Source organism: Erythrolamprus reginae, chromosome Z (assembly GCF_031021105.1).
Source record: "Erythrolamprus reginae isolate rEryReg1 chromosome Z, rEryReg1.hap1, whole genome shotgun sequence".
NCBI lineage: Eukaryota > Metazoa > Chordata > Lepidosauria > Squamata > Dipsadidae > Erythrolamprus > Erythrolamprus reginae.
In genome coordinates, this window is record NC_091963.1 from 60,175,366 (window position 1) to 60,189,973 (window position 14,608).

Genomic DNA, 14,608 nt, shown 5'->3' on the forward strand with positions numbered 1-14,608 from the left:
TCGCGTATAAAAATTATATCAAAGTTGGAGGTGCCAAGTAGAAGGAGGAATTCAGATATCTTGTTGACTAAACTTCTAGCATTTAATAGTTTACATTTGAGATTGGTCTTGCATTGGGGATTGGTTTTGGGGTGGTTAGAGGAAGTAAGGGGCACGCTTTCCTATTCCTGGTTTGAGGTGGTAGGGTTGTCCATTTGTTGTTCTGGGATGGTGGTCTGGCAGGTGTCAGTTTGATGTTGTGAGATGGTAGGTTGGAAGAAGTTAGACCGGAAGATGTAGAGAGGATTATGGTTTTTGGGTTTGATGCTTTCCGTGCAGTAATCTATGTAAAGGTTTGTTTCACCAAGTTCATAGTGTCTCTTGAGTTCTGCCCGTAGTTCGCGAGAGCGAATACGTTGGAGGAGAGAAAGATCTGGTCTGGATCTGAGTTTGTTGAAAGACTTGTTATTTCTGACAGTGGTTAAAGGTCTTGATGAATTAATGTTTTATTTGTTCATTTTTGCATACTACTTTGCAGAAGCGGGGGGGGCATTGAGCCATTGTTATACTTGTGCTCAGGTCCAATTCTAGTAACTTCCAAAATGTCTTCTTGGGCGATTGTTTGTGCATGTGAGTGATGGAGGTGGATGATATTTCTTATTCTTGTTATATCTGATTCATGGCTTTCATCAAGACCAAAGAGGATAGCATTCTGGCGTTTTTGTTCACGTTCCATGGCATCCTTGACTAGGGTAGAGATATCAGTGGTAGAATTAGTGGGTTTTTGAAGTATTGGAAGTGGTTGAGGTTGAGGTTGGGGTGGTGGAGTGGTGAGTGTTATTTTGTCGGGTGGATTTGGATTAATCAGTGTTTGGATATTTTTCTTCATGGATGAGAGTCTTGATTCAATACTTTCTGTGAATGCTTGTTGGGTTTTGAGAAGTCTTGGTTCAATACTTTCTATGAATGCTTGTTGGGTTTTGATGGCTTCTTTTAAGGTATTAATCTCATCAGACAAACTGCTGAGTATATTTAGCTTGGGGGTGCAGGATGAGCACATATAAAGAAATGAAGAGTTTGCTTTTAGAAAGGTGGCAATATGTTTAGAAATATTGAGGCAGTTTTTGTGAGCAGACTGATTGCAAGTCTGGCATTTTATGAAACCATCATGATAATTGATAATGTCATTGCATTTAAAGCATTGATAGCTGTGATTATCAATTGTTGCTTGTTGTTCTTTTTGTTCTTGTTGTTGTATATTCTTTTTGATTGGCATTTCTGCTTTGTGCTTTGTGTTGTTCTGTAACAGCATCTGTCTCCAGGATGTGTGTGTGTGTGTGGGGGGGGGGTTAGTGCTTCAGGAAAGTCTTTCAGTTACCCTGCCTGGGTTTCTGGCTTCCTGCTCAGTGGCCTCTTTATGACCTGGTTGTCATGGTGATACTTTAAAACTTCACTTAAGCAGCAGGTATACTGAGTTGAGGGAGAGGCAATTGGATTTTTTAGGGTTGGAGAGGTATACTTAACAACTTCACTTAAGCAGTTTGTAACTTTAAGAGAGAGGCAAGTAGTTGAAACAGGCAAGAACAATGGCTTTCAAATGTACAGTAAACCCCCTCTTGCTTCACAGCCATCACCTGGTTGTTTAAGCTTGCCTTATTAGCCCAAATGGTGTTTGTGGAGAAGGGGATTGCAGCCTTTGTTTAGTTAAATCTCTGTTTAGAAGATTTTTGGGTCTCCCTTTGAATGGAGCACTTACAGGTCCTTTTGTTGTTAACAGGACTCCTGGCACTTGTTCAAAATAAGGGTTATTCACCTCGCTCCCTGGTCTCTCTCTCTTGGCTTACAAGCTTCAGATGGCTCCAAGCCTTGGTTGATAGCTCAGCTGGTGGCAGGGTAAGCTGGGTTCTGCAGGGGGGTCAGGCTAATGGCAAGAAGTTTGATGGTGCTAGGGTGCTGGAGGTCCTGGGGTGTGCTGGGCAGATTGAGACTTTGTGGTGTTCAATGGTTCAATCACTTACGGTTTGATGTTTTGCCTTTGTTCAGCATGTTTTGGATTCCTCATGGAATCTTCTCTTCTCTGCTCTGCTCTCCCAGAAATGCTGATCGAAAATGTTTTTAAAATATTTATATTCAATAAAATTACTTTTAAAAAAGAAAGAAAGAAAAGGAAGGCGAGGAGCTGGCTCTGAAGTAGTCATTGACAGGCAGGACGTTGCAGCATATAATGTCATAAACTTTCTGCTTTAATCTTCTAAGATTGATGTATTATATGTGGCTTTGAGATCTATGATTTCCTGTTACATTGCCCTTTTGAAATTCATGAGTTAAATTCAAAATTTGGATGGTGCAACTTTTTTAAAGGTGAAATCCAACCTGCTGCAGTATGAGAATGGGTTCTAGATGTTACAGTGAGGCAATTTTGTATCATTTTTTTAAAATAATATGACAAAGGAGGGAAACTGGATGGCAATTTTTAGGGTTGTTGGCCCTCTTTATCTGTTTTTAAAACTGCTACAACAATGGCCTTTTGCCAGACACTAGAAATCTTACATTGTTCCAAACATTCATCAAACATTTCTTGTAGCTTTCAGTCCAAATTGCTTTATTTGCTCAATCAGAATGTCATCCAAATCAGCAACTTTCTGTGGCCTACTCTTCCTTATAACTTCTCTCAGTTCTTCCATAATATGAGGGGAACAATAAATTTGTCCGTTTAATCTGGGTGTTTTGATCTGGGTTGCCATTTTTAAGACTGACTGGCTATTTGGTGTTCTGATCTCCAGCTAAGGCCACTGTTATTTGGAATAAAGGCTTATTAAATGCAGAGCTTTGTAAAAACAAAACATCATCTTTATTTTTCTTCCTTCTGTTACAAACTGCGTCATCTCAGTATGCAACCTCTCTTATCTCAGTCTTTAGTAGTTAAGGCAGCATAAACATCCTCAAAGCATTCCACCATTCATTTTAAAATTTATGGCTAGACAGCATTAGCCCAGGGTAATAAAACTGCAATTAAAAACACATAAAACAAAGCTTACTATCAGAGCCACGGAAAGACACCTCCATATTGTTTTATAGCAGATTAAGAACTCCACCTTTCTTCTCTGCTGACACCTGGATGTGATGAATTAATTACTTAATTAATTAACCCGTTCCTCTCCTTAATATTTCTTCCCTGACACTTGCTCCCTTCGTCTCTGCAAGCATCCGAAAGAAGGATTTACCCATCTAATATTTGTTTTTATTTCACTTGAATCTGAACTCATAGGAACTTCCTGTGGTTGGTCTCCTCCTTTTTCCTCTGCCTGTAAATCAGGCCCTGCCAGTAATTCAAAAACACTATCTGAATCAGAATCTGCAAAATCCCCAAATTGAACAGGAGTATACACAACATTTGGCCTGCAGTTATGTTGACATAATCTTTAGTATGACTTGGAGTGCCCTCTAGAGGGAGTGACTATTGGTGCTTGTGTCCAGTTCCTCTATTGTTTTAATACAGCTTTTTCTCTTAGTTTTTCTTAGCTTCAGTTATAGAAGTAACTCATTGCATTCATTTAAACTACTTTAACACATCGCTGGATTATATAATTGACTACAGATATCAAGTCTGGGTTATATCATCTGCACCCCTTTCCACTGTTAAATGAAGCTGGTATAATTTTTGGCATGTAAAATAGCCAGGTTATTAAAATCCATCTACTTTATTATTTTCCCCCATTTCTATCATCATCGGGATACCCCCAGATATTTCTGTAATTATTTATTTGATTTATTTATTTGATTTGACTACTATGCTGCCTAATCCCGTGGGATTCAGGGCAGCTACAAACTATTAAAGTCTACAATAATGAAATATATTACATCTTTGTTAATGTATTATGTATTATGCATATAACCTTAAATGTACTAAATTCATTACCCTTGATATAAATTAGTGGTGGTTTATATAATGAAGTGACTGTACACTTGCTGACCTCTACAATTATTACTTCTATATTATTTATTTCTGATGTTGTGGGCCAACCAAATACCAGGCTTCACAAAGTTCATGCTGCCATATTGTCAGTCGGACCTCTCTGCTTCTAGCTGCATGTTCTGTATTTTAGCCTTTCTCTGTGGCTATCCTGTGTAAACAGGACATCAGAGAGGGGTTTGGGGGGGGGGCAGAAGTCACACAATAGTTCATATTTGCTTGCAGATGGACATTCAATATTTATTGAAATTATAGTAATCTGTGGATCTTAAAAACTCCTTCGTAAGATACACATATTGTCACAGATAGAAATGAGCACCTCACTATGTTTCTGATACTTCTAGATTAAATGGATTTTTAAAACTTTTGTTTCATTTTTTGTTAAGTATGCCATCCTAAGAGTTTTGATTAAATACAAAACAAGGCTTTATTCTAACATACTTCTGAGATTTTTATCCCAAGGTGATTTGTTTTAAAGACATAAGAAAGGAAAGGTGGCAAAACTAATTAAAAAGAACTTTGTTTTGTTTCCATTTAGAAACCACTTTTGAACTTTTTTGCTTCATACTGAAAAAATGAAATTTTGATTCTATATTTTGACAGTTAGAATGATTTTGTTATTTTAAAATATAGTGGTGTAAAATAAAAGGTTGAAGGTATATTTTTCTGAGGCTGTATTTGGGGTTTTTTTTTAATGGTACTGAAAAAAGTTGAAAGTTGTAACTTTTTTTCTTTTAGCAGTTTTCCCTTTCTTTTTCTTAAGTTTTTAACTTTTGTTTTTCCTGTATTATATATATTTTTATTGAAAATTAAAAATATAACGGCAAGCAATTTTAAGAAAATTTTAAAGAAAAGATAAAACACCACAGATATACTCAATCTGACAAGCCTGCTTTAATATACTTTTACATATATCAGATAAGGCCTTACAGAATTACACTCTTTAGAAATTTACAAACCATTCCCTTAAAAGAGATAGTTTTACTATTCTTCTGTACTGAAATAGGCATGATTATTATAGCATAACAGAACAAATATTTGATGCTAGAACTGGAGGAATCCAAGATACCTAATATTCTTAAATCTAGTTGTATGAAGAAGCCACATTCAGTTTCCATTTCTAGTAGAGAACCTTTCTGATAGGATAAAGAGGGCATAAATCTTCCACAATATGAATTTATTCCCTTAAAGAAGAAGAAAAAACCTATTAGATCTTTTATTGAAGAATGCTGAAAATGTGGGATTTTTAAAGAAAAATCTGTCAGTTCTTAACTTTTTAAAATTCTTTCTCAGTTCTTCATGGCAATATCATTGAAAAGACAATTGCATCTTAAAAATTTCTGGAAAAGTAAGCTAATGTCTTATATGTTCTATATCCTTCTATATTCATTAGAATTAAGAGACTCCAGGCACAACTGATTCAAATCTACTCCAACATATTATCATCTTATATATACAGTCCATGTTATATCTTATATATAGCTTATATGTAATCCACGTTATAGCTAACAGATGACAAGAATTCTAAAAATCCCACCATTGTTTTGTAAATAATGGACAAAAAGCTAAAAGAGGGCAGAAAAAAAGCCTATTGAAATGGAAAGTTTTTGCTGCCTGAAAATTCATTGAGAAAAAATACTTATTTCAACTACAGAATACTGCTCATTTTAACCTACCCCCAATAAAATCTTACAAGAATTTTATGCAAATATTTAGTGTTGTTAAGCAAGAATTTAAAAAATCTTAGCCTCATAGAATCCCAGTTCATTATGGAAAGGAACCCACTTTTATTATGCAGATGTATAGAAATAATGCCTGAGAAGGCTTCTATAATGAATTTACTACATCTGAATCCTGGATTGTGACATTTCCTCTGCACTAAACATAGGGTTTATATTTGTTTCTGGATTCCTCAGAAAGGTAGTCTGAGTTTGAGAGGCAGCACTAACTTAAAAAGGGAAAAGCTGAAATTAAAGAAAAATTCAGAACATGCACATTGCTGGTGCGTGAGCAAGCCTGCCTTCTCATTAGAAATATTTCCCTTGTAGCCTAGAATAGTCTGATCTACAAATGCAGCTGTTCTGTATTTCTAAATAACTATGATTAATCACTGTGCAAAATAAGAAGCTAGAACAGGACAATGCAAAGGACACTTATAAACATTTCCATAAAAATATCTATACATTTAGCAATAAAATGGAAGCCAGTATATTTGCAGTCTTCCTTCTCTACCAACATTTTGCCCTGATTATTTTCTTTACCAAAAACTAGTAAAGTCTCACTATACGTTTGAATGAAGTGAAGAGGTTTGGCATGCATTATCATCTTTCCTGGAAGAGTGGTGGTTTTGTTTTTTGTTTTTTTTGCAGGAGGAGTTGACTATTTTTCACTAAATTTTACACTTGAAGAAACTCAACATGTAAAATTTTTCTCTCATTTCTTAATAAATGAAACTCCAGTTTAGTTTAATGATTAAAGCTGCAGTCTAGAAACAGAGAAACTGTGAGTTCTACTGAACTTAGGCATGAAAGATGGCTGGGTGATTTTGCACCAATCACTCTCTCTCAGCCCAGCCCACCTCAAAGAGTTGCTGTTGAGAAGAAAAGAGGAGTAAGAAGGAATATTAGATATGCTTTATAAATAAATAAATAAATTCCATTCCATCTGCAATTTGTGAGAGGTTAGAATAGGTGTCTAGGGATTATCTTATTTGGTGCTCCAGCAGGTCTGGGTTGGTGACCTACCCATTGTCACCTTGTGTTCTTCTTCATTCAGCTGTCCAAAATCCTCTCATACTGTCTTTCACTTCGTTTTTGATAATAAATGATATACTAGCACGTTAATCTTGACCTTTCAAATGAACAGATAATGTTTGACTGTACTGTCTTCTCAGAAGGTGAAAGCAAAGTGGATTCTGAAATTTAGCATCAGATAGTCAAGATACTTGCATACAGTGATGGGCTACCAAAAAGTTTACTACCACACTGTGGGCATGGCTTATGTATTTTGTTTCAGTGCAAATTTATGTATTTATTTATTTGTTTGTTTGTTTGATTGATTGATTGATTGATTTCTATGCCGCCCTTCTCAAGGTGACTCAGGGCGGGGTACAACAATTGGGTGTTCTGGGGTGGAGCTGCATTTTCGCTACCCCACTGCGTTCCCCCCTTTCCGGGCAGTAGCCCACTCCTGATTGTCTACTATATAAAGTGTATGTACACAGACACACACACAGCTCTTCTAAAAGTTTACACATTCAACCTCATTTACTGTAATAGGAAAAACATACCAAGAGCCCATACTGTGTACCTGACCAAAATTTTGCTACCTGTATTGCATTCCTGACCGCACCCGTAGGAGCCCACCACTGTTTGCATACCACTTGATAGGAAAAGATCAATGGCCCTAAAAGCCAGAACATTGTGACTTTGCCAAGTTTGGACATGATGTTAATATCATGTCCTAACTTGGCAAAATCACAGTACAGTGCATTTCTTTCCCATTTCCATAGTCATTTTAAAAAAGCGATTGACTATATAAAATCATCACTATAAATATACCTGATTCCTGATCTTGCCAAATTTTACAGAGAAAGGAATAATTGTCTATGTGATTATCACTCTTAGTGCCTTTTTTTCCTTTTAAGCTTTATTGCTTATTTTTCCCCCTTTTCCTTTTCTTCAAAGAGGAGGTAGAAGTGTTACCATTGATTTTTTTTTAAAAAAGCATTCCTTCCCTTAAGAAACTCAAAAGGTTTGTGATAGCATAAAATAATGGTCATTTCGGAATCTTTCCCCTTCTCCTTCTCCAAAATCTAAAATATTCACAAAATGTACACATGCGAAGTTACAAGCATAAATGGAAGTTTAGGAGTAATTATTATACTTTAACCTGAACTATAATGTGCACTACTCTGTTGTACTTGTTTCAGTTGCCCCCATTATATTTATTTCCTATTTATCAGCTTGAAAGATTTAATTCTATGTGTGATTTCATTTTTTCTAATTGTATCCTCCTAATCCCTAATGCAGAACTAGCTTCTCAGCAATATTTATAATGAGCTAATGCCATAAAACTATTTATAATAAAAAGTAAATAAAAGATAAAAAGTGGAGGAAGAAAAGTCATATGACTGACTACTAGGATAAGACTGGGACAGTTCATCCTTTTATAAAAGACACAATCTGCAGAAAGCATTTATTGCAATAACTCCCACAGCAGTATGGAAATGTATCTTAATTCATTTTTTTGCTTCATCTTTTTTGTTCCTGTTCCACTGAAATCAGTAGTCCAGCCATGTACAGTATCTTCAGTAGATATGTGCTAATAGGTGTCACTATGATCACAGTGGCATGGTAGACCAGCAGTGAAGCTAATTGCCTCCCATTTGGAAGATTGAGAGTTCAATCCTAGGTAGTGGCAGATATTTTTTTCTCCCCAGGCTTAAAGAAGAAAAAAATCTGCTGCAAACTTAATGTAATATCAGGAAGAGCATCCAGCTAGTAGGCACTCAGGTCCATCCAGTTGCCCCAATTCTACCCCAAATTACTTAAGGGATAAGAATTGTAAAAGGGGAGTATCACTATGATCATTCCTGGCTTTTACCAAGTTTTCATAAATGATACATGGATGTTATCAAGCATATTTTGTAATCACAAACATTTTTTTTTCACATTGTAATGTTTATATAATTTTTTAAAAATGTGCATAAAATGGATTAATGTGAATTAGTCCAGTTTAGTAATGTTTGGGACATAGATAGATGTGACCTTTCAAGTATGTGAAACAAGTGCATACGTGTCTAATTTATTTTAAAATTATAGCTGTACTTTTTGATATTTAGGATTAAAATTAGGGATAAAAAAACCATCAGAGATCTGGGTCAGTTTCTATTCACAGCTTTATAAAAATGGAGCAAATTTTTTTAATCTACTATTCTCTGTGCCTACTTGAACAAAACAAAACAAAATTAGTCACCTAAACAGTTGGAATTTCTAAAGACAAATAAACAAATATAGTATGTGCAGACATGTGTGTCTTAACTGATCATATAAGTGGGTTGTACCACATCATAATGTAAAAGGATTTAATGTGTCAATGAGTAAACAAAAATATCAGTGGATGATAATTCTCTGTAGCTACCAGCATCAGCTGTATGCAATAGCAAAACATAACAACTCAAGTGCATCAGAAATAATGCCATCCCTCAGAGACATCATTAGAACTTCTTTCAACCAGTGTTACATTGAAATATGCTATCAGCAGCTTTGATTTTTTGTCCTAAATCCAAATTTACTCAGTGAACTTCAAGATATAACAATATCTTTTAATTTTTCAATGCTACGTGTAACATTCTATTCAGTCATGGGTTTCTATGAGTTCTTCCCAGTTCAGATGTACTGGTAGTGATGGCAGCAGGAGGCTCCACCTATCTGCCCAGATATCATCATGGACACTCTGCACATGTGCAGAAGCAGCGTGCACGCAAGTGAACATCTCTAAACTGGTAGCAAAAGTAAGTTAAACCCATTACTGATTCTATTAGTTCTTGATGTTCACCAAAATACTTTTTAATAACTTAGTAATGCAAGTCAATTTATAATACTTGTTTGTGGACAATTTTTACCTCTAAAAACTCTATGGAAATATCATTATGATGAATAATAGAAAAACTGATCATGCTAATGCTATCTGTAAATTTTGGTGGTAGAGATTTATTGGATCTAACTACATAACTTGGACACTTGCTTCTCAGGGAACTAAACATTTACAGGTAGTCCTCGACTTACAACAGTTCATTTATTGACTGTTCAAAGTTACAATGGCAGTGAAAAAAGTCACTTGTGGCCAATTTTCAGTTATAACTTAGCAGCATCCCTATGATCATGTGATAAAAAAATAGGTTGTTTGGCAACTGATTCATATTTATGACATTTGCTATGTCCCAGGATCATGTGATCACCTTTTGCAATTCTTTGGCTGGCAAAGTCAAAGGAGAAGCCAGTTTCACTTAATATCCAGGATACTAATTTAAAACCAGTGATTCCCTTAACAACTGTGGCTTGAAAGATTGTAAAATGGGACAATATTCACTTAACAAATATTTCACCTAGAAACACAAATTTTGGGCCCAGTTGTGGTTGTAAGTCAAGGACTAATAACTTACTAGACTAAACCATAGATAGGAAAAGTTGAACACGTCACCAAAACAATAATTCTCTTTTTACTTCACTATAACATATTAAATTTGACTGAGTAAGAATTTAGAAATAGCAGCAATGTGTAATTTAGCATGTTTACTCTAGCTCAGGCATGCTTATGTTTGCTGTTGAACACCAATTATCATAAGCCGACTTTTGGTAATTTCATTACAGCTGTTGAAAATGTTGCTAATTCCTCCATAAGATGTTGCTAATTCCTCCATAAAGGGTTTTAAACAAACTGAGCTCTATCTGATATGTTTACTATGCAATTGTGACTGTATAATTAGGAATCAGTTTGATTTAAGGGTTAAGGCACAAGCCTAGAAAGCGAGAAACTGTGAGTTCAAGTCTTGCCCTAACTATGAAAACCAGCTGAATGAATTTGGGCCAGGCACTCTCTTTCAGCCCAAATTACCCCATGGGGTTATTGTTGTGATTGTCATAATGGAAGGAGAAAGATGTGTTGGATATGTTTGTCGCCTTAAATTATTTGTAAAAATAATGAAAGGGAGGATATAAATAAAAAATGAAAACATCATCATTGCTATTATCATTACCATTGACCCTAAAACTCTTCTTTTTATGTGCATGTCTTATATGAAGTTTTATTACTGTGTCTGTACTGTATATATGAAAGTATTGATGGGGCGACATTATGGTTTAATGGTTATTATAACACATTGCAGGTATTTCATTACTCTTCTTTTGTTGAAGAGGAATATTTGATAAAGAGTTAATATAAGAAAACAATAAACCTCCATATATGATAAAGATTTCAAAAAGTCTCAGTGAAGAACCATCTTGATCAACAATGGATATTTAAAAAAAACAAAAACATCACAACATTGAATCAGATTCATACCCCTTTAACTGCTATGAAACTCCTCCAAGAAACCCAGAAAATTGTAGTTCAGTGAACTTGCTTTTGGAAAATGACAGTTGTATATCAGTAATTATTTTTTTCTGATTAATCCAATTAGAAATGGATTAACATTAGTTGTATAGAAGTATTCTATATAGATTCAATCTATATAGATTCAAAATGGTCCAATTATATTCAATTAATAAGAAAGCTCATGCCACAATATTAGGGTCAACTCTTTCACATAACTATATTTGCTAAAACATAAATGCATGTGACCCGTGAGAATTGATTAGAGTCTTCTCTTTCATGGATATGTACATTTCAATTCAACAATGTGAGTCTTATTCCTGAATAACAGATTCAGCAAACCTGCCTATAATAAAATGCTTTAGAATGTATATAATTCTGAGTTCTAGGTGATAGGATTATTCAGTCTTTTAATTTTTGCTTTTTCAGTAAAGAGAAAACTGTTTCAAAAATATATTTCAAATGAGGATTTATGAAGACTTAAAGAAGTAGAAAAGCCTGCTTTGTGTATTAAATTTGTTTGCTAAATAGCAATATGCCTATAATGTTGTGTATTTTTGAGAATCCATTTTTAATGAATGGTTCTAATTCCCTAGTATGCATTTATGTATCTATATAAATCAGTTATGTCACAAATGGAAGAAATGTCACATGGTAATGTCAGGTCAGAAGAGTTGTAAGAGTTTCAGCAAGAAAATTAATAAGGCTTTTTGTACATTAAAGTGTGCCTTTCTGACAACAAGAATAAAAACAACAGCATGTCTTACTGATAAAAACTTCATAATATTATCATATACCCAAATCATATCAATGGCCTAATAAAAACATGGAAATCTGGTTTTATCCAGGCATGTGTTAAGGCCAGAATTACTTTCTGAAGAGCCATTTATTATAAGTAGGTTTTTAAGAGTTTCACAGTTATGGCTTCTCATAAAGAAAATAATTCGGTGAAGGCTCCCCACAGATTGACTGCTGCTGAAATGTGCTATTTGCTGTGAAATTTGTAATTCAGCAATGTTGAATATTCTGTGGGACAAAAACTTTCTGTAAAACCGCAATATTCTCATTTTCAGAAATTGGAGCAATGCTGATTAAGGACATTTTGTATGTGATTTCAGATAAGAAAAGGGGCTGTCATATTTACACCAATAAAAGAGGATACACTTGGGATTCCTGGCTTTTTCAAACAATTACAGAGACTTCTGAGAATTTTTCAAAGCAGGTAAATGACTATAAAGCCATTTGAAAGTACCCTACCATCTGATAACTTTAATGTTCAAATCAAATCAAATCAAATCAAGTGACAATATATGTTTCAACTATCATATCCTTTTAAAAATATGATGCTAAAAGGCTTGACAAGAATGCTCCTAGGCTTCAGAGAAGAGAGAAATATTCTGGAGAGAAATATTATTTATATTCTTTATGTTCTAAAGCAATTTAAAAAATGAAAAACGATCCCTATAGTGATAGGTATTTTTAAACACCTCTAAGCTCAGATAGACAACAATATTTACTGGCAATGATGAACTGCTTAAATTATTGAACTACTTGGATTATTTTCTTGAGTTAGATGTGTATAAAAGGGGCAATTAATGATACATCAATATTCTTTTCTATTTGTTTGGGCTTGCAGTCTCAATGTTTGTCTTTTACTTGCACCTTGAGTTGTGCTGATTTTCTCTTTTTTAAAATTAGATGTGCTTAAAAGTCCATTAGAGAGCTTATTGAAAAAAATGTTTTGCAACTCCACCCTAACCCCTGCTGTTTACTCCTCCCATTTCATGTTAGATAAGCCACTCTTTTTTGCTCTCATCAATGGTTTCTGTAAAATTGGGATCATTGTTCATAATAGCGGCATCTGCACTCTCAGCAGATTCTGCCCCCTTGGCTTCATTGGTATGGTAGGTTCCCTTGTGGCGGAACATGTATCGAATGAGGAACACCAGGGTGCAGAGAATGGTGAAGATCACAACAGCAATAATACCTAAGAGAAATGTGAGAGTTTAAAAAATTAAAAATAAGGGGGGAGGAAATAGTAATTCAATAATATATTGTTATAAAACATTACCTGTAGTTTTCCAAACATTTCTGCTAAATTTGACATTCCTAAAATATTTATTTTGTCAAGCTATCTTATGATATCATTCATTTAGTAAGAAATGTCTCACCAATGAGATTTATTGTTATTACTAAATTAATATATCTTAAGTGGAAACTAGACAAATGTGTATGAATTTGTGGTTCACAATTTATTTATTTCACACAGTGAGAATTACGTACATTAAGTGCAATATTAATATTTGATATTAACCAATACATATTTTGATATAACCAATCTAGCTCTTTACATGTTAGTCATCTTTCTGTACTCTAGGAAAGATGATGGATTATGCTGAAAACAATTACTTTATTTGCCCAACAACCTCAATCTGAAAATTGTCATAGTGAAGCACTAGAAAGTCCCACAAACAGTCACTACAACAGGAAACCAATAGACTCAATTGTTTTGAGTAGTTCTCATTCAGAATTAGACATAATGGGAAAGATATGATTAAATTGCATTTCATCATTGCAACCATTTTGCTATCTCTCATACAAATCTCCATAGTCATTTTGCCTCATTTGGAACCCCCTTGTGGAATTGTGATGATAATACATTTGAAGTTGCATGCATGCATGCACATATCTGTGTATGTGTGCAGGGAAGAGAAAGAGAAATAGTGTGGTGATTAATAAGTAAACTATGATTACAGAGAGTAGAAAGAATAATCTCAGATTAATATAGGAACATTGTGTTTATATATCTGCACAAATGTTATTATATTAAACTTATATTCTGTCCCATCTTCTGTAGAAGAAAATGTATGCAACTTACAATTATAAAATATCAGAAGATGAAACATTAAAGCATTACACAATAAATATTAATACTAACATTGTGTTAGAATTGAGAAGCTGAGAAGGAATGGAACAAAATGCATGTTCCATTGCATTGGGGAAGAGGTGGAGTCTTATCTTACTCCATTAACCACCTCCAGAATGACAAGTCTTCATTAAGACCCTACACCAATTGGCAGAGCCTTCAAGGCCTTTCAGAAGACCAGAAGTGTGGGTACAGATATCATCTCAGATAGCACCAGTTTTCAAAGGATGGCAGCCACAACAGAAAACTGGACCCCCGACAGCCAGAATTCCTTGACCAACTGGGTTCCCAGCATGCACCTTCTGTTGGTGTGTGTAGCATGGACCAATACCATTGGGATGACACAATTCATCAGTAAGCCTGGACTCATGCTATGAAGAGATTTAAAGATAAGAACCAACTCGTTAATTTGGACCCAGAAGTAAACTCGCAACCAGTGCAGCTTGCACAATAGTGGTGTAACATTAACTATCCCAGTGTCTTTAAAAATTGTCTGTATTTTGCACCAGCTATAGCTTCTGAATACTTCTGGAATAGTCAAAGCAGGATATGACCAGGGGTTGAGTGACTGAGCGCAGGGACTCCTGATTCAGGAAAGGGTGTGACTGGCACAGAACAAAAAGTTAGGCAAAGTC

General features: G+C 34.9%; 1 protein-coding gene and 1 long non-coding RNA gene across 2 annotated transcripts in view; one reads left to right on the forward strand and one right to left on the reverse strand.

The window, feature by feature from the left end:
* LOC139175640 (uncharacterized) overlaps window positions 1–14,608 on the forward strand; it is a 70,738-nt gene that overhangs the window by 55,033 nt on the left and 1,097 nt on the right. The window contains exon 2 of the long non-coding RNA XR_011560549.1: window positions 12,166–12,269. This is a non-coding gene — a long non-coding RNA (uncharacterized lncRNA). The remainder of the gene's footprint in view (window positions 1–12,165; window positions 12,270–14,608) is intronic.
* Window positions 11,812–14,608, reverse strand: part of CNTNAP2 (contactin associated protein 2) — a 653,718-nt gene continuing 650,921 nt past the window's right edge. Inside the window, exon 24 of the mRNA XM_070766812.1 lies at window positions 11,812–13,034. Within this exon, the coding sequence (XP_070622913.1) occupies window positions 12,835–13,034 (200 nt within the window). The 3' untranslated portion in view covers window positions 11,812–12,834. The remainder of the gene's footprint in view (window positions 13,035–14,608) is intronic.